The sequence below is a fragment of the Vitis riparia genome, chromosome 7, assembly GCF_004353265.1.
Source record: "Vitis riparia cultivar Riparia Gloire de Montpellier isolate 1030 chromosome 7, EGFV_Vit.rip_1.0, whole genome shotgun sequence".
NCBI lineage: Eukaryota > Viridiplantae > Streptophyta > Magnoliopsida > Vitales > Vitaceae > Vitis > Vitis riparia.
This window is the reverse complement of record NC_048437.1, coordinates 16,781,379-16,802,498: the sequence shown is the minus strand read 5'-3', so window position 1 is coordinate 16,802,498 and position 21,120 is coordinate 16,781,379. Positions and strand designations below refer to the sequence as shown.

Genomic DNA, 21,120 nt, shown 5'->3' with positions numbered 1-21,120 from the left:
GACGTAGGGGTTTTCCGCGATGAGATTCGGTGCTGTCAATTTTCTTTTCTAGATGTGTGCTTCGTCAAAGCTCTTCTCCAGTGCAGGTTCCAACCTTCTTTGTGATTCGAAAATGAATCCAGCAATCTCACGTTCTCAAGATCCCCCATTGCCTCTTCGTATGGCTGCTGCCAGCAAAGACGAGTGGTAAGGTTGACCATCTCTTTCCACTGCACTTCTAGGTTTTCTTCATGCTTATAAACTGACTGTACTGCCTAAGCAAAGTATCCTCCTACCCGAAGCATACTGTTTACCTCAAGCAGCAAGATTCCATCATCACAGGTCTAGTTGATTCGGCATCTTGAACAATGTATCAAGTCAAAAGCCTGATTGAGATATAACAAACGACGAGTCACCAAAGCTGCCACCATTGCAGGCAGATCATGCTCAAGAGCAAACTGAATCTGGTTCTCATGAGCATCTTTGGGAGCTATGGATAGAGTGATAACATTCCGTGATAACAAATAGGCACCCAAAACTGGTCACCCCACATCCAACATCCAAAACAACTCGAGTATGCTTGCCAAACGCCATGTCAAGCACTATATTTTGAAATTTGATCTCAGTATTCATCTACTCCATGTGCTCAGAATCCTCCTTTTCCAAAGTCCCTTCCTTCCTCTTTCAATCGTGCGGTTGCACATTTTTTTCCCTTTTTTTTTTCAATGGTGCAACTGTACCTTTCTGACCACCCGAATCCCAAACTTTCCTCTGGTCTGAATGGTGCGGCTGCACTTGCTCCCACTCCTAGAATGATATGGCTGCTAATCTACTTCTCCAGATTCAACAAGGTAAGTCCGTACTCCTCACAATCGCAGGGTGAATAGCCGGTGAATCTCAACAAATAGTCGCGTATGTGGGTTCCTAAAACATCCGCCTCAATCCACTCTAAAACATGGACTAATTCCTCCCAAAACAGCAACCCTAAATGCCCTTTCAAAACATGAACTGATTCCTCCTTAAACAACAGTCCCCAAATGCCATTTCAAAACATGGACTAATCCCCTCAAACAACAACCCCAAATGCCCTTTCAAAACACGGATTCATTCCTCCTCAAATAGCAACCCCAAATGCCCTTTCAAAACATGGATTGATCCCCCCAAACAGCAACCCCCAAATGTCCTTTCAAAACACGGACTGATTTCTTCCAAACAGTAGCCTCAAATGCCCCTTCAAAACACGGACTAATTCCTCAAAACAACAGCCTCAAAATCCCCTCTGAAACATGGACTGATTTTCTCCAAACAACAGCGTCAAAATGCTCTTTCAAAACATGGACTGATCTCTCAAATAGCAACCCCAAAATGCTCTTTCATAACACCGACTGATTCCTCAAAACAGCAGCCTCAAAATCCCCTCTGAAACATGGACTGATTTCCTCCAAACAGTAGCCTCAAATGCCCCTTCAAAACACAGACTGATTCCTCAAAACAGCAGCCTCAAAATACTCTTTCAAAACATGGACCGATCTCTCAAACAGCAGCCCAAAAATGCTCTTTCAAAACACTGACTGATCTCCCAAACAGCAGCCCCAAAATGCTCTTTCAAAACACCGACTGATCACTCAAACAAAAACCCCAAAATACTCTTTCAAAACACGGACTGATCTCTTTCCCCAAACAACAACCTCAATCCCTTTTGAAACATGGACTCTTTTTCTCTAAACAGCAGCCTCAAAATGCCCCTTTAAAACACGGACTGATTCCTCCCTCTAAAAAATGACAGCCTAACCTCTCCAAAGTAAACCTTCTGACCTCCTTCAATCGTGCGTCTTCCTTCCTTTTCTTTTCTTTTCTTTTCTTTCTTAATCTTTTCTCCATCCCCTTGTCAGCTTCTCCGCAGCCACGGTGATGGAAAAAAAAGGGCAGAAAAAGGTTTCCTTCTACTCTTTCAATCACCCTCCATCCCCTCCAATTTTTTATTTTTTTTTCATTTTGTCTTTCCTTTTCTCTCTTCCTCTCTCTCCAATCCACCGACTGCCTCCATCTTTCCTCTTACTGGCGTTTTTCTTTTCCTTTTATGGAGCACATGAGATCCATGCAACACAAATAATAAAAACAAAGGAAAAGGAAAATAAAAATACCAATAAAAAAAAACAAAAACTAAGGGTTAGAATAATTAAAAAAAAAACGTGTAACTAAGGATTAAAAATCCAAAATATGCAATTTTAAATGAAATTAAAAATATAGGTCACATGCAAAACTAAAATGAATTATCCACTCAAGCAACTTTTTATCAAAATAAATTAATAAATAGATAAATAAAAACAAAATGAATATGATTATTAAGCTCATGCAATTTCCTAAAAATAAATAAATAAATGAATAAAACTAATAAATAGAGAAAGATAAAATAAAAAATAAAAAAAAAAAACCAAAATCAAGCACATGCAAGCCATACGAGCTATGCAACCATGCAAACCATGCATCCATCCAAAAAATGATCTAAATGGGCCTAGGGTGCCTAAGTGAGCCTAGGGTGCCTAAGTGGGCCTAGGGTGGTGCCTAATGGGCCTAAGGTGTACTTAAATGAACCTAGGATGGTGCCTAATGAGCTAGGTGTGTCTAAATGGGCCTAGGGTGCCTAAGTGGGCCTAAGGTGTAATGAGCCAAGTGTGTCTAAATGGGCCAGGTGTGTCTAAATGGGCCTAGTGGGCCTAGGGTGGTACCTAATGGGCCAGGTGCGTCTAAATGGGCCTAGGGTGCCTAAGTGAGCCTAAGGTGGTGCTTAATGGGTCAGGTGTGTCAAAATGGGCCTAGGGTGCCTAAGTGGGCCTAGGGTGATGCCTAATGGGCTAGGTGTGTCTAAATGGGCCTAAAGTGGTGCCTAATGGGCCTAAGGTTCCTAAGTGGGTCTAAGGTGCCTAAGTGGGCCTAGGGTGGCGCCTAATGGCCCAAGTGTGCCTAATGGGCCTAAGGTGTACTTAAATGAACCTAGGGTGCCTAAGTTAGCCTAATGTCATGGACTTAGTCTTTTCCTAAGCTCATGCAGCACTTAGACAAGACAAGACCCTTGATCTAACTAAGTCAACCTTACTCTCAATGCTTAGCTTGCTAGGCTAAGACGCTCACAACTCGGAAGCTTTAGAAGGCGTAGTAGGCAACTCTTAAAGAATGGAAGTTGTTATTACTCAAGGAAGCCTTTACAAGTGCTTTTGGGAACTCACTTGCTTGGTTAGGAAGTGATTTGGGTGGTGCCTTGGCCAAATGAGGCCCTCACCTATTTATAGGCACTAATGGAACTCTTTGGAACCTTGGAGGGTTCCTTACAAATCAGGAAGATTCTAGAATACCCTACACAATTCTATGTATAACCTTATGTACAAGAGATCTCTAGAATTCTCTAGAAAGCCTTGGACTCCTCTCATGCCTTCCACCATAGTGTAGAGATGTGTGGACATCTCTAGGCATCTCTAGAACCTTCCACACTCTTCCCTCCAATGGCTTAGTGTAGATGGCTCCAAGAGTTTCCAGAAGCTTCCTAGGCTCTATATAAACCCATGAGGAGGCTCATTTGAAGCATCTTGTGACACTAAGGTGCCTAAGTGGGCCTAGGGTGGTGCCTAATGTGCCAAGTGTGGTACCTTATGGGCCAAGTGTATCTAAATGGGCCTAAAGTGGTGTCTAATGGGCCCAAGTGGGCTTAGGGTGCCTAAGTGAGCCTAAGTCTAAATTAGGGCTGCCAAGAGTCACAATGGGGTTAGATAAATCCCTCAACCAAAGTCCCTAAGGTGGCTTAGAAAAGATAGGTTATAGGAATAGTAACGAGCCATAAGGGAATTGTTATAAAGTACCGAACAAATACCTAATAGGACATGTGCTAAGAGGACAAAATAGAGGGTCTACAGGTGTATTTTAAAGAGACACCTTCTAGAATTTCAAAAAATTGGATTTATATTGAAAGTATCTCTTGAAAATACACTTTCCACAATTCCACAAAATCTAATATATACTAAATGTGTCCCTTCAAGAGACATCTTCCACAATTTCACAAATTTTAATTTATACTACAAATGTCTCTTGAATTTGATTTATATTAAAAAAAATTGGATTTATACTAAAGATGTCTCTTCAAGAGACACTTTCCACAATTCCATAAAATTCAATATATATTAAAAGTGTCTCTTCAAGAAACACCTTTCACAATTTCACAAGTTTTAATTTATACTACAAGTGTCTCTTGGATTTGATTTTATATTAAAAGAGACACCTTCTGCAATTTCAAAAAATTTGGATTTTTACTAAGGTATCTCTTAAATAAACATTTGCCACAATTTCACAAATTCCAATATATACTAAAGGTGACTTAAATTTTAATTTTCATCTTCAACAATTTCAAAAATTTTAATTTATACTACAAGTGTTTCTTAAATTTGATTTTATATAGAAGGTGTCCTTTGAAAAAATACCTTTAGTATATATTGGATTTTGTGGAATTGTATAAGGCGCCTCTTTAAGAGACACCTTTAGTTTAAATTCAATTTTTTTTAGAATTGTAAAAAGGGTTTACCTTTAATATAAAATCAAAATCAAGAGACACTTGTAGTATAAATTAAAATTTGTGAAATTATGGAAGGCGTAGAGTTTAGTATATATTGGAATTTTTTTTTGAATGGTGGAAATTGTTTTTTCAAGAGAAACCTTTTACTATAAATCCAATTTTCTGGAATTGTAGAAAGTGTCTCTTGAAAAGACACCTTTAGTTTAAATTCAATTCTTTAAATATATATCGTAGATTTAAAAATTGTAGAAGATGTCTCTTGAAGAGACACCTTCAATATAACATCAAATTCAAGAGATATAGAAATAGGTTGCATAAAAAAAGTTTAAACATGATATAGTTTTTTTTCCATCCCCCTCCTATATGTCCAAAAGTGCCACAAAATTGGAATTATTTTCCAATCTACGATATTTTAGAAAATAATTTTTAAAGGGAAAGTTGTGCTTTGGGCTTCCCATCCCAACATAATAGCATTTTAGAAACCTAACAATGGGAAATATTAGAATCAACTTTCAATATGAAAAGTATTATCATTTTTGTGCACTCTGGGTCGACTCCACCTTTTGTGCCCAAATTACCCCTTCGTTTCTCTAGCTCAGCATCATCCTAAAAACCCAAAATTTCTCTCATTTTAGTTCAAAAACCCAACTCCAAAACTCCAAGGCAGTGTCAAAACGCATCTTTTGGCTCATCTAGGAGCCATGGGAGTAAAAAAGAATATGGGAAAAACGAAATGGAGCTTGGGTGGAGAGAGTAGGTACCCAAAAATCAAAACCCTAACTTCCAAATGCATCCTAGACTCGCAAATTCGTGTCCAAGATAGCTCTATCATCAAGAAATAGCACCAAACATCTCTCCTAGACTACTAAATCGGCGAAACCCTTGAAGAACCAGAGGAAATAGTGCATAAAATGAAACGTGGGAGACTCTTAAAGTATTGGGTCCCGACGAACTGGTCAACCGGTCCTCGAACCAATCCCCATTGGTATTTTAGTGATTGTACCTTAGGTACTACCTTAATAGCCTTTAGATACTAGCTTAATCTACTTTAGGTACTACCTTAACCGACCTTAGGTACTACCTTAGTTAAACCTGCGTTCTACCTGTGTGAAGGCTTAAAACTTCATTTGTGGATATTAATTAATTCATTTGTGACCCTTAGAGCATGCCATTACGTGATTAATCAGTGTGGTCAATTGGTTCACCTTTGGTATTTTGGTGATTGTACCTTATGTACTACCTTAATAGCCCTTAGGTACTATCTTAATCGACCTTAGGTACTACCTTAGTAAAACTTGGATACTACTTATTTGAAGCCTCGAAACTTCATTTATGGATATTGCTTACTTCATTTGTGACCCTTAAAGCATGTCATTATGTGATTAATTAGTATGATTAATTAGCATACCATTATAACATGCTTTAAGGGTCACAAATGAATTAAGTAATATCCACAAATGAAGTTCCAAGGTTTGAAATAGGTAATACCCAAGTTTTACTAAGATAGTACTTAAGGTCGGTTAAAGTAGTACCTAAAGTAGATTAAGGTAGTACCTAAGGTATAGTTATCAAAATATCAAAGGTGAACCAATTGACCACACTAATTAATCACATAATGACATGCTCTAAGGGTCACAAATGAAGTAAGTAATATCCACAAATGAAGTTTTGAGGCTTTAGATAGGTAGTACCCAAGTTTTACTAAGGTAGTACCTAAAGTCGGTTAAGATAGTACCTAAGGTAGATTAAGCTAGCACCTAAGGGCTATTAAGGTATTACCTAAGGTACAATCACCAAAATACCAAAGGTAATCAGTCGAGGACCGGTCGACCAGTTCATCGAGACCCAATACTTTAAGAGTCTCTCGCACTTCATTTTCTACACTGTTTTCTTTGGTTTTTCAAGGGATTCATCGATTCAATGGTCTAGGAGAGATGTTTGGTGTTATTTATTACTAATAGAGCTATCTTGGACACGAATTTGTGAGTATAGGACCGATTCAGTGGTCTAGGTTAGGTGTAGACCCCTCTTGAACCAAGGGGTATTGCTGGCCACCCGGTGAGTTGAGGATTTTATTTGAGGAGTGGGGGATGACTTCCATGAAGAAGCTGCTGAGATGTGTGGCAAAAGATGTGACCACCTTGCCATGGTGGTGGTTGAAGTAGGTAAGAAAAGAAAACAGAGGAGTACCATGGAGCTGGGTGATGGGAGACTTTTTGAGGAGTGGTAGCTGCAGGAAAGGAGAAGTAGAGGTTTTGAGAGAATGTGAGGAAAGAAGGGCTGGGAGAGAAAAACGGAGGAAGTTTTTCGGATAGAGGTTTGGAGGGGGGTATGAGAAAGGAAAACAAAGCAAGAGATGTGGGAGCAAAAACAGAGAGTTGGACTGAGACAAGGGGATGAGCCGAGGAAGGAGAGGTCCATGGGTGTTTCGTTTTAGAGAGACTGAGAGAGAGTGAGCTAGGTAGAAAAACAGGGTTGCAAAAACGCGGGGTGATCGATTGGTTTTGGAGGAGAAGGAATAGCTAGAAGCCGACATTCCACATATCCGGAGAGAAGTCTTCCAGGTATGGATTTTTTTTGTTTCTATTGTTCAGTTTGTTGGCCATACCGCATTTCTTTCTCTCTTTCTGTCTTCCTCTCTTTCTTCCACTGCTTGCATGCCCTCTGATTGCTGGAGACCCAAAGTTAGCTTGATGGTGCTCCAACAGATCCGCATTTGACTATGATAAAAAGACCCTAGTTATGCCATTGTTTTTCTATGTTGAGGTCCAGACTGACCATGGTTTGATGTGTGAGAATTTATGAAACTGTCTTAGGAACACCAGAGGATCATGTTGTCATCTTTCTTGTCCACAATGGACCCACGAGTTTAGGTTTTAATATGAATGACATCTGTGGAGTGGATTAGGTGTATGGAGGTGGTGATCATGGTGATCCAGATTTAGCACAAGCCATTTTCCACTTGAAAGAGACCACCAAATTCTCCACCCCCTGGTTGTATTTGGCCACATGTATAAAGAGCTAGCACATGGAAATGCCCACAAAAAAATGATTGTTGTTGGGGGAAGACGACACCACATACCTTTGGTGGGGCATCCTTGAAGCACATGCCTTTATCTTTTTGTTTTTTTATTATTTATCCTCACGCGTCAAAGTTTGATTTTCGCAAATTCTCTTTTAAATTATTTTCAAAATTCCAAATTTTCAAATAATCTTATTTCCATTCCAATTTGCAAATTTAATTTAAAGAAAAAAAATTCATTCTCAAATAATTTTTAAAATTCCAATTTTCAAATTTAATTTTCAAAACTTTCATTCTCAAATAATTTTTCAAAATTCCAGTTTTCAAATTTAATTTTCAAAACTTTAATCTTCAAATAATTTTCCAAAATTCTAATTTCCAAATTTAATTTTTAAAACTTTCATTTTCAAAACTCCAATTTCCAATTAATTTTTTTAAAAAACTCCAATTTTCAAAACTTCAATTTTCAAATAATTTTCAAAATTACTATTTTCAAATAATTTTCAAAACTCTAGTTTTCTTTCAAATAATTTTAATTCCACTCCAATTTTCAAATATTTTTAATTCCACAACTTTTCATCCTTTATTAGGGTTTTGGGTAAAAAAAAATCTCGTTTTTAATAAACTTGCTACATTTCCCTTCAGTTAAGCATTTTCACAAATTTTCTTTGATTTTCAAATAATCTTTTGTTTCTTTTGATTTTAAATAAGCATGAATATGATTTTCATAATTTCAAAACAATGGAATTTGTGGGATTAATTCATGCAAAAACAATTGGGCTTTGGAGGGGGGCCTACATATGAGTTTGCTCTTCTGATTGTCAACTGTTATGCTTAATGAATATTGTTTGATTTTTGTTTTGCTCTTTGATATGCATGTGATAATTTTATACTTGAGCTAACATTGTTTCCATGATATCACACTATTACTTGTTGTTAAGGTACGCTCTCACTCTCACTTTGTTTATTTATTCGTTATCATGACTTACTTTTGATCTATGATCATTTTGGCATCCATTGATTTCCTAATTAAGTTCCACACTTGTTTCACCTTATTTAGTAGAGACCCGTTTTTAAGGACTTAGAAGGGTGCTACGGTCTTTTACCGTACGTTCCCTATAGGTAACCTGATCCTCGGACCCGACTTTGGTTTTTCACAAACCTGTTTTTCCTTAAGGAGTCACACTTAGGGTTTTTCTTTCTCATTTTCTTTTTCCCTTTAAAAAATAAAAACATAAATAAGTGGCGACTCCAAATCTTTTCTAAAAATCATAATTTTTCACAAATAAAAGAAAAGCGAGTGTCGCCATCGAGTGGGAATGCATCATGCGAAATGCGGGGTCCACATTAGGGTTTTGATTTTTTTGGTACCTACTCTCTCTACCCGAGCTCCATTTCATTTTTCTCAGATTCTCTTGGACTCCCATGGCTCCTAGATGAGCTAAAAGGCGTGTTTTGACACCTCCTTGGAGTTTTGGATTTGGATTTCTGAACTAAAATTAGAGAAATTTTGGGTTGCTGGGAGTGAATAAAGATCAGAAAAAACTTCCAAATAAGAGAGGGTGACCTAAAGGTTGGGATGATGTTGAGACTGTTGAGCTGGAAAAACGAAGGGGCAATTTGGGCACAAAAGATGGAGCTGACTCAAAGTGCACAAAATGATAATATTTTTCATATTAAAAGTTGATTCTCATATTTCCCATTATTGGGTTTCGAAAATGCTATTATGTTGGGATGGAAAGCCTAAAGTATAACTTTCCCATTTTTAAAAAGTCCATACATTTATCAAAAATTCCCAATTTGAGCTGCAAGACCCAACACTCGAGGAGGAGCATTCTGACTATGAGGGGGTTGCCTTGTTGACATTGTAAGATTTAGTCCACTTGACGAGTCACCATTTTCGGCACCAAAGCTCCACCCTCCAATAATGCTCAATTTTTAGGAAAATTTGGTAAGTAAATCCTAAATCATGCCCTCATCCTTCAATGGTTTCTCTTTTTATTTGCGAATGGGTTAGGGGTTGAGTTTTTTCTTCTTTATGTTGTCATGTGTCTGTTTGGGAGGGCCTTGCTCTTGTAATATACACACACAAAGAATTAATATATATATATATATAAAATTTGTGCCACATAACCTTAAAAAAATAATTTGTAAAATAATTTTCTCGTTTTATTAATATACAAAAAGAAATTAAAAAAAATTCTAATTTATTTCACGCAATCTCACCAAATCAATTTCCAAAGTGATTTTCTGTTTTTTACTAACATTAATATAGAGGTAAAATTTTTAATTTTAGATCCATTCAATCTTACCAAATAAATTTATAAAGTAATTTTCTTTTCCTTTTTTCAAATTTACTAACATTAATATATGGAAAAGAATTGATTTAGTATTTATAAACTTTACAATTAATTGGTAAAACAAATTTACATCATTATCAATATAAATTTATAAAAGATTAAATATCAAATACAAATAAAATAAAAAAATAAAAAAATTGATTTAATATTTAATAGTTTACGATTAAAATTCAAAGTGAAACTATTTAAAATTCAAATTGTGCCATGGTTGAATGTGCCTACAATGTCATGGATTAGGATAAATTTGGGTAGGCTATGCTTGATTCCCGGAAAGTTTAAAGAAAAATACAAGGAAAAGAAAATAGAAAACAAAAGTAAAAGGAAAGAAAAAGTGAAATAAATTCAATAAATTATTTTTATATCCTACCTCAAATTCAATCCACTTATTTATCTTCTTCATATAAAGATTAAATAATTTAAAAACATAAAAATTTCTTACTTATTTTAATTATATTTGACTTTATTATTTTCCATACTAAAACCAAACATAGAAAAATTATTTTTTTCTTTGCATTTATTTTCTTTTCTTAGTACTTCCCAGGAACCCAACATAGCCTTAGTATTATGCATATATTCTTACACAAACAACCGCTGTTGAGATAACTTATTTTAAAAATTTTCTAAGAGATGAAGTCAATATCAAAATTTTAAAGGGATAATCTTATTATTATAAATTTCTTATTAAATATAAAGCTACTTCCATGAATAAAAAGAAAAAAAATTATGAGAAGTAGCTTCAATTTCTTTCTTTTATTTTTGTTTTGTTAAGCTTTTTTAATTTTAAAGTTACCAATAAATACAATGTTTGATGTAGTGTGAAAATAATAACTTAATGCATTAAGGCCACTTTTAATATATGAAATTCTACAATAGGAATAGGAATGTAAGTGTGATTTACTAGTGGTCCTAATCGTGTGTGTCCAGGGGCGGAGCCACCTTGTGCCCAGAAAGGGCTTTGGAAAAAAAGAACTTTACGAGTGCCTACAGCGAGGGTGGAGCTTATCTTCAGCGAGGGTGGGGTAGGCGGTCAGCATAAGAGCTGGAAAAAGGTGGGTAGGTGGTCCAGTTAAGAGCTGGAGCTTATCTTCAATAAGGGTGGGGTGGATTCCGTGGAGGCTTTTGCAGATGTAAAACTACAAGACCTTAAAACCTGTATAACACTGATCAAAGTATTGAAGGCAAGCTTGTTTTGTGCCTAAGAAAAAGCATGGCGTCCTCTCTGTCCTGTCCAGGCAACTCCTTGACCCAGTCAAAAACCCTCTATGCAAATCAAAAGGTTATGTTCATATACAGAGAGAAAGAAAGGGAAATAAAAACGAAGCCTGTTGAACGTCCTTCCACCCGGTCACCTTATACAAAGAACATTGCCCGCGTGGTCACATGAGTAGGTGAAGGATGGATCCATACAAAGGCATATAGAAAATGAAACTTGGATTCAAACACGTCGTTTGAGTTACAACTAATATATGGAAAATAATTGATTTAGTATTTATCAACTTTACAATTAATTTGTTAAACAAATTATGTCATTATCAATATGAATTTATAAAAGATTAATATATCAAATACAAATAAAATAAATAAATAAAATTTTGATTGAGTATTTAATAGTTTACAATTAAAATTCAAAGTGAACTATTTAAAATTCAACTTCCTCTCTCATTTTTAAATTGAACTATAAATGTACATTGAAAAGTTTAAAAATTAAAATTTAAAATTAAATAAATAAATAGAAGTAAAATAAAAATAAAAACAGAAATAAATATACATATTTCGGCTAAGAGTGAGTGGACCTACTCTGTATCCGAGGAAAAATAAATGGGCTTAAAATTGGCTCAAAGTAAATGGTCAAGAATGAATGTGCCTATGATGTCATGGGTTAGGATAAATTTGGGTTCCATAAAGTATATTTGCTTCCCCAAAGTTTGGGGGAAAAATGCGAGGCCAAAAAATGAAAGAAGAAAAATGAAAAAAAAAATAATAATAAAGTAAAAAATATATATTTAAAATTAATAAATTATTTTTATATCTTACCTCAAATTCAATTCATTTATATGTCTTTTATATAAATATTAAATAATTTAAAAATATAGAAATTTCTTACTAATTTTTATTACATTTGACTTTTTATTATTAACCAAGCATAAAAAAATAAGAAAAAAATATAAAATTATTTTTTTAACATTATTTTTCTTTTCTTAGTGTTTTTGGAACCACACATAGTTTTAGTATAATGCATATATTCTTACATAAATGGTTATCTTATTTTAAAATTTTGTCAATGTCAAAATTTTAAAAGGCAATAGCCTTTTACCAAGTTGAGCTGCAAGACCCAACACCCGAGGGGGCATTCTAAGTGTGAGGGGGTTACCTTACCGAGGTCGGCATTGTAAGATTCAGTACACTTGACGAGTCACCACTGCTCAGGTAAGTAAATCCTAAATCATGTACTCAGGTTTCTCCTCTTACTTGCGAATGTGTCAGGGGTTGGGTTTTTTCTTCTTTATCTTGTCATGTGTCTGGTTGGGAGGACCTTGCTCTTGTAGTGCACGCACAGACAGCATCAAACTTGGGGAAGGGCTTCCATTCTCGGAGAATTTACTGGTTTCGGCACAAGGGACTTTCACACTCGGGTTCTTCAGCCTGGACACGGGCACTTATTTAGGAATCTGGTACACAAGTGATGTTAACAACAAGAAAGTCTGGGTTGCTAACAGAGATAAGCCTATATCTGGCACCAATGCAAATCTCATGTTGGATGGCAATGGCACATTGATGATCATTCATAGTGGGGGTGATCCAATTGTCTTGAATTCCAATCAAGCATCCGGAAACTCCATAGCTACCCTGCTTGATTCTGGAAATTTTGTTGTGGCAGAGTTAAATACAGATGGATCGGTGAAGCAGACACTATGGGAAAGTTTCGATGATCCTACAGACACGCTCCTGCCTGGGATGAAACTAGGCATCAACTTGAAAACCAGGCAAAACTGGTCACTCGCTTCGTGGATAAACGAACAAGTGCCTGCTCCTGGGACTTTCACTCTAGAATGGAATGGCACACAACTGGTAATGAAACGCCGAGGGGACATCTACTGGAGCAGTGGAATTCTGAAAGATCAGAGTTTTGAGTTCATTCAAACTCACCATAACATCTACTATTTCATCAGTGTTTGTAATGACAACGAGATCTACTTCAGCTATTCAGTTCAAGACGGAGCTATTTCAAAGTGGGTATTGAACTGGAGAGGGGGATTTTTTGACACTTACGGAACTCTATTCGTGAAGGAAGATATGTGTGATCCTTATGACAAATATCCAGGGTGTGCAGTGCAAGAGCCACCCACTTGCAGGACTAGAGACTTCCAATTCATGAAGCAATCGGTTCTCAATTCAGGATATCCATCATTAATGAACATAGATACGAGCTTGGGCCTTAGTGATTGTCAGGCTATATGCAAGAACAATTGTTCTTGTACTGCTTGTAATACTGTATTCACCAATGGAACTGGATGTCAGTTTTGGAGGGATAAATTGCCACGAGCCCAAGTGGGTGATGCAAATCAGGAGGAGCTCTACGTTTTGTCCTCATCAGAAGACATAGGTAAGAGGCTCTATGTATTGCATTCCGAGAAGTAACCAAAACAAAGTACTTGGTAAATCTCACATCTTCATCAAATTTACAAACCTACAAAAAAAGTCCTACTGTATAATCGTCTACCATTAGAGGACCTATGGCAAAACCATTAAAGACCCTCTCTCTCTCTCTCTCTCGAGTTCTGCTCTAACAATAAAATTTATTAACTTCTACCTATGCAGGGAAGCCTTGGTGGATATGGATTATCATTTTCGTTGTAGTAGTATTTCTGTTCTTGTTAGCTGTCTTTTGTTGTTCACAGAGAGACTCCAGAGGTAGTATTTTAACTTTTGTAGATAATAGCAATGCCATTTGTTAATGGGTTGGATAATTGGACTTGTGGCTTCTGGTATAACAGGGGATGGAGAAGGGAAGAAAGTCAAGCTACCTGAAGATGGGGCTACTGCTTCAACAGGGGATGGAGAAGGGAAGAAAGTCAAGCTACCTGAAGTTGGGCCTACAGGGGATAAAAAAAAGAAGAGAGTTAGGTTCCGTGATCCTTTGGCTTCTTTTAAATTTTTTATTCCCTCGCGGTAAGCTTTTCTTTATTTACGTTTTGTTAATTTATAATAAGATGACAACTGAACTGAAGCTAGTTTTGTGATCATTTGGAACATATTTGTACCCATGTATTCTGGAGCTCTATTTGCCCTTTTGCTCTCCAAAACATCTTATGATATACGTCTATCTATATCCATCTCAGCCAAAGTAGGCCATATATATGTTCTATAATTCATTATTTGCCATTGAATAGATGATCAAAACACAAGGTGGCAACAGTGTGCATGTGATTTATGTCTTACAGTCAAGAGGAAATCTACTCACAGTAAAATTATTCAAACATTACTTAACATCAACTAAGCAGACTAAAACATAGAAACATGATTTATAACATTTGTCACCCGTCACAGAAAGATAAATGTCTTCATGAGGATGCATAATATAAATAGCTTGAAGGTTGCTTCCCAAACTTCTAATACCAGAGCATGCATCTAAGCAACAAGCAGAAAACATCATCCTAGCCACTCAACAGGCCAGATTATCAATGAAATCTGAAACTGAGAACCTCGTAGGTATAACATCCTTCAACCAGTTATACTAGGACCTCAGAACCATATCTTGAAGGTTTCTTTCCAAAGTTCTAATCCCTTTTCCCTCCCTGCCCAAGCTTCTGCTATTTTGCCCCTTCCAAAAGCACCATGCCAACTGAAAGATGTCATTCTTACTCCCTTTCTGCTCATTAACTTGAGACGCCGGCTAGCACGCTCACCTGCCTCATTGCTCCTAGAAGCACCCAAGTAATACCTAATCAGGCAAGTAAAAGAACCCAATTAATCCTTTGACAACACAAAGAGGAGCACTCATACCGAGAAACCAGACAATGAACGCAGAGATAATGTATGACTTATTCAAATTGCACATACACCAACCAGTTAACCAAACTTCATCCTCCATGCTTCAGCTAATCCATACCCAAGTTCTTCCCCCACACATTGTAGGAGATATAGGTCTTCAAATCCGATGATAGGAAATTTCCAACATATGACTCATGAAGCTCAATAAAACAGAACCAATAAACATAAATTGATGGATCAAGTCCAATTTAAGAAATAAAATAAATAAATAAAACACTTAAATAAGATTTGGAGATAACTATTACACTCATAATGAAAAGAACGAAAACAACAAACACAAATCCCAATACAACCCAATCTCAAGAGAACAAAACCCAGAAAATTAAATTAATAGATCAATTAAAATAATTTTGATTAAGGACCCCCCCAATAAAAAAAATAAAAAATAAAATAAAATAAGCCAAAAACCTAAAATAAGATAGCAAACTATAATTCCTATATACACACCTTACTTGGAAAAAATCCCTTAAAAGTAAAACTAATATATCAATTCAACTTAAATAAACAAAATCCAAATTTAAAACACTTGAAAAAGACCTAGAGTCCATCTTAGTTGCAATGCAAAATTTGTGTGTCCATCTTAGTTTATGATAAATCAGGCATGCCATTAAAGCAACTGAATTGCACAGAATTTGCTGGGACTAGTTCAGTGCAAAGAAATACCCAGGTCTGTAGAACGGATGCCAGTCATGCTTCGTCCATTCCCCATCAAATATATCACAGTTCCTCAATGATTCTGATCAATCCTCTTTCCCTTGCTTTGCCACCACTGCATTCAAACTAGTTCCTTCACTCTGGTTCTTCAACAAAGAAGTCATAACTAAGACACCACAAACTCTCTGCAATAAAGTTATCTCTCTCCCCAAAAATGCTATTACCTGTACAAGGACTCTTCAAAAACCATGCATGGCAACTCAGGAAAACAAAACCAACCAGAACCCTAACAAATATCCAGGTGTCAAACCAAAAACAAATTTTGGCAATGAATCCAAGTAGAGGTTGGGCTATTCGAGCATTAGCAACTAGCATAAACCATTAATCGAAACCCAAAATATATTAAAATTCTGAACATTAGAACAGAGAATCCTATAGGTCTACTCAAGGGAGACTAAAGAGGGGGGAAGAAAGTTACCATAGGTTAAACGAGGGGAGAAATGGAATGGATTGGGAAAGAGGATACTTCTTTATTTGGTCAAAAACCAAGAACTCGCTGTTCCAAGTTCTGGTTTTGTCCATCAAAAATTTTGAATAACTGCGATTGGTTACTAAAAAGATAGGTTCCTGCTGCAGGACAGCTATGAACCACAGTAATTATTTAAACAACCTTAATGGGGAAATGACAGAATAATGGCAAAATGTTGTAAGAATTACATATATTAGAACTAAGACTCTCCATTTGAGGCATACTATTCTCACATTCTCAAAACAGGTACCACATCGATTCATGATGACTAAACATGAGTCTCATGATCAAATGTTAATAACATAAAAAAATAGACCATAAGAACTAGTTCATAGTGATGACTGAAGACAGCCTCTAGAGCAACAAGGATCACAATGAAAAAGCCTGAACTAATACTAATAGCTTGCATCTTAAATTGGATCCAAATAAAGAGATTAAAATTACACCATGAAGAGTTCACATCAGACTGCATTTCCACAACCTTTGCCAGCTCAAATAATCCCATATTTTAGTCAAACAGACCTTGTTGTTCAAACTTGGTTGAAGAGGTATTTTTGCCTCATGGCCTCCAACCATGCTAAATAATTTTGAAGCTGCACTAACTTATCAATGTTACTTTAAACATATCTCAGGAGTTCATAGCACCAACTTCTCATTTTTTTTTTTTTCTTTAGTTGACCCACTTAGAGCTGCTTTAGTTTTACTCCATTCTTTCACAGAAGCAGCAGTTCTCATGAAAGAGCATGTTTCACCAATTTTAACATCCTTGATAGATGTTTTCTTGGGGGCTATGTGAGGTTTCTTCCTAAGTGTTAGGGCAGAAACTTCATATTATTGCCTATCATCTGTACACCTTTTTCTGGTGTACTCTTCTCAACATCCAGATCAACAAAATTATGTTCTTCATCCAAAGCTACCATATCAGAGCTACTAGTAGTAGTGAATCCTTTTCCAACTTCCAATTTTTCATTTCCATCTCTTATAGTCTCACTTGTATGCTGCTTCACTTGATCATGGTGCTTGCTACCACTGGAAACTGCAAGGTCCACATCAGAGAATTTTGGTAGCTTTTGTTTTTGAAAAGGAATCCCAGGCAGAATTTGTGAGATGCTGAATGAACTACTATTAGCCTCGCTAACAAGTTGCGTCCATGAGGATTTCTGGAGCCATGAAGCACCTCTACCAGACCTTTTTACAACTTCATCAGGTATGGGAGGCTGAGCTTCTGCGAGGCCCTCCAGCCCTTTCAATTTTCCAGATTGGGCTTCCAAGTTTTCATGGTTTACTAGGTTTTGCTTTTTTCTGTCAATAATATCATGGTCATTTAGACCATCAGACTTTGCCTGCTCTTGTTTTCTTGAAGCAACACCTGGCAGCATATCTGAGATGATGAATGGACTGTTGCCCTTATCACCTACAAGTTCTCTCCATGAAGATTTCTGAGACCATGAAAGATTGGCAGTTGTTTTCTGGATGCCTGGTCTCAGTTCACTAGTTTGAGCACCCGATTGTACTCCTGAATCATTTGAATGGGTTTGCAAGCTTGGCTTCTTTCCAGGGATGGCAGACAAAGATTCATTTCCATCACTCTCATCAATATGAAGTGATTTCCTCTTCTTGGTAGAAGGAAAAGTAATCTGGGCTGGCCCATTTGTCGACATCCAGGTATCATTGAATCTTGACTTTTGGGTATCCAAGGCAACAGAACAGTAAAGAAAGTCAGGTTAGGAAATAGAAAAGACACCTAATATGCACAGAACCATAAAAACAACTGCCCTGCAGCATTGAATGTTGACATATACCCGATTCATTGATATTGGTTCCTGTTCCTGGCTCCCTAGCAAAGCCATTCTGTGTCACCCAGTGAACATGTTAATTACAAGGTTATCCTCATCTTCTGCAAGATCTGATTCATTGTCATCAATTTGCAGTTCATCCTCGTCTGCTGCATGATCTGATTCATTGTCATCAATTAGCTATTCATTAGTTGATTTGAGGGAATCGTGTCCTCCCTTGGTCAGTCCAGTCACATTATATGCCACCTTTAAATCAGTTTCCCTCTCAAAGATCTTGTTCATTACTGAGTTCATCATATTAAGCTCCTCCTCGTTCATCCCACCACTTTGTGGCTCTCGATCACAAAAGTATTGTTTTTGAGCAGTGTGAGGAGGGCCAGAGTGTTCCTCACAATCACAGAAATGGGTTGGGAGAGAAGGAACTTCAATGCGTTGGAAACTATATTTGTGCTTGCCAGTTCCACTAAAAGGTAACGACTTCATCTGCACAAGAAAGTCCCATTTCAAATAAGGGAATGTTCCATGTGCCACACAATGATGAACCAAAGTAAGGGTATTCTAACTCTGGATCTTTACCTTTTTCAACTTGGGAAAGAAAATCCTAAGCTGAGACTTTTCTCGATTCACAGTTTTCTTGGGCTTATCTGAAGAGACAATTTTTGTATTTTTATCAATACTATTACTAGGTTGACTAATTGCAAGTTCACCATCTTCGGCCCACTCCCGTCTCAAGAGAACAAGATAATGTTCTTTAGCCTTTTCAAGTTTCAACTTCCCTCCCTTCCAGAAGGTACCCATTATACTGTATGCTTACAAATTAAAATGAGTGTAAGCCACCATATCCAACATAAAACAAAATTCTCCTCTAATATGTCAATAAATAAACAAACAACATGTGCACTGCCCAGGTACTCACCCGGTGGCGCTTTCTTAAAGAAAATAAGGTAGTTATATGACTACAGAGTTCATTAGTAGAATTTTGCAAAAAACTGTAAGATGAACTGTAATAATTGAGTCTATACAGAAGCTGAAAGACACAATGTTGCTCTAATACAAAGTAACTAAATTTTGAAAATCTGGATGGATCCTTACAAGAAAATAGAGGGAGAATGAGTGAGCGAGAATACCGTGCTGAAGAGCTTGGAAAGAGATTGTGCGAATGAGGGAAGGAAGTCCAAATAAGCAAATCTACGACCTTTGGTCCTCACAATATCCACTGCCTTAACCGTTCCCAAAGATGACAACATCTTGTGAATATCATCGCTGGTCACAGTTTCTCCCAATCCTCCCACAAATATCCTTGTTGTTGTGATACCTTCTTCCTCCTCCTCCTTACTACTACAATTCTGGTTGAGCCTTTCTTCCATTTTCTCGTCCCTATAAACCATAACAACAAATCAGGATCACAACCCGCTCAAATCGATTTAGACGAAATGCTGGGATAGGATGAGATGGAATAACCCTTCTCTGAATGGAACAAATACCCATTCCATGAAATTGGATATGGAGAAATCTTCGATGTTCATTTCAGTGTGTGACAACATCCAATTCAGAAATCAACAATGCTGGAACTGAAATGGAATACCTATTCACAGAAAGAAGATACCAATTTGCAGAAATAGGATACCCATTTCCCAAAATCAGATAACCAGAAATCATTCATTCCTATTCCAATATTTCAAATGCCACGATCCGTAACTTTTCGGGTGCAGTACTAGGAATCCAAATCTAACGAAATTCTCAAATATATTGAGAAACATGTATTTCTGACCATAAAATCACTACTAATGGCTTTAATCGATAAAAATTGAAATTACCCAGGTAAGATTAGTACCAAAAACATTCATACAATGAAGATTATCATGCTCATAGAGTTACAATGCACTCAAATTTTGGATATTTCAGACACAAGTGAATAACATATTTATTATCAACATGTTTAACAAGTAAGAACTTGATCCAATGGTAATTAGTCATTAAACCATCATGACTATATGGTGAAATTGTTATATGGGAACATTATCAATATTACACTATAACATGCTCACACCTTTCACAACAAGCCAAATCAGTAGTAGTCAACCATTAGCTTACTGTGAACCAACTAAACAACTTCTTTTATGTATAATAGCACTGTGTGAACCTAAAAGTAACTTAAGGTGACACTTGAGACAATGGATAAATTGTTAACCATTTTACAATTTGGCACTATACTTTGTGAAAATAAGGGGCGAACAAAGAAAAACTATTATTTTTTATCGCTTTATTTGGCCTACCAGTGCCAATGATTCAATCAAATATTTCTGCATAACAATATATTCACAACCCAATGAATAGAAAATGGAAAATGATATAGCTCATTCATGAAATTCAAGAAAACCCGAGAAATGGAAAATCATGCATTACTTTGTACTAGAGCAAATAAAACTAACTTTTGGAGCCAAAAGTTAAGCATAATAAATGTGCACTTAAAAGTTAAAAGTTAAAAGTTAAAACAAGCATCTAACCTGAAAAATAAATAATATAAATAAACTACCAGTTGTACTTAAAGCTTAATAAGAAATGATCCAAATGATGATAATAATGTTAACTATCATCAATAATCTTAATTAAAACTAAAATGTTTACTTCACAATGAGATTAGTCCAAAGAACTGTTTGACAATAAAACTATAGCGCATACCAAGTAAACCAATGTAGTATAATATCTTATAATTGTAACACTTTGTTTACCTACAACCAACAATGTTATTAACTTAAGGTGTCAGTGTATGATGCACACCGACATAGCAACCATTGTCCAAAATTAAACTTTGTATCATGACCAGCTTGAAGTTTAGGGTGAATTAAGGGATGGGAATATGTTTCGGAACACGGTTGATCGGACTTCATCTTCATCATCACATAGCAATTGCATCGCCAACTTCAAACATTCGAGCCCCATTCTGTTCTGTTTGATTGCATACATATAAGATTGTTATATTGTAAGGAAGAAGTACGGCTGATTCATTACCCCCGTAATAAAAGGTTGGATGAGAATGCCTCACTCGGTCTATGGATCTACTCAAGTCGTTACCATCCCAAGTTTGCATGTATAGAATAGCTGTATAAAGAATATTTCATAGGTTAAAGTAATGCATTTTATTGTGTTGTAATAAAATTGTTCAA

General features: G+C 36.4%; 2 protein-coding genes across 2 annotated transcripts; one reads left to right on the top strand and one right to left on the bottom strand.

Annotated features, from left to right (window-relative positions):
* Nucleotides 1–12,285: 12,285 nt before the first annotated feature.
* LOC117917791 (G-type lectin S-receptor-like serine/threonine-protein kinase CES101) lies at nucleotides 12,286–14,279 on the top strand. Its single transcript, XM_034834177.1, has 3 exons — nucleotides 12,286–13,526; nucleotides 13,742–13,834; nucleotides 13,918–14,279. The coding sequence occupies exons 1-3, from the start codon at nucleotides 12,368–12,370 to the stop codon at nucleotides 14,094–14,096; spliced, it is 1,431 nt and encodes a 476-aa protein (XP_034690068.1). The 5' UTR covers nucleotides 12,286–12,367; the 3' UTR covers nucleotides 14,097–14,279.
* Nucleotides 14,280–15,164: 885 nt separating this feature from the next.
* LOC117917793 lies at nucleotides 15,165–19,328 on the bottom strand. Its single transcript, XM_034834178.1, has 4 exons — nucleotides 19,081–19,328; nucleotides 18,530–18,755; nucleotides 17,960–18,436; nucleotides 15,165–17,839 (listed from the first exon to the last, which is right to left on the bottom strand). The coding sequence occupies exons 3-4, from the start codon at nucleotides 18,005–18,007 to the stop codon at nucleotides 16,970–16,972; spliced, it is 918 nt and encodes a 305-aa protein (XP_034690069.1). The 5' UTR covers nucleotides 18,008–18,436; nucleotides 18,530–18,755; nucleotides 19,081–19,328; the 3' UTR covers nucleotides 15,165–16,969.
* Nucleotides 19,329–21,120: the final 1,792 nt, after the last annotated feature.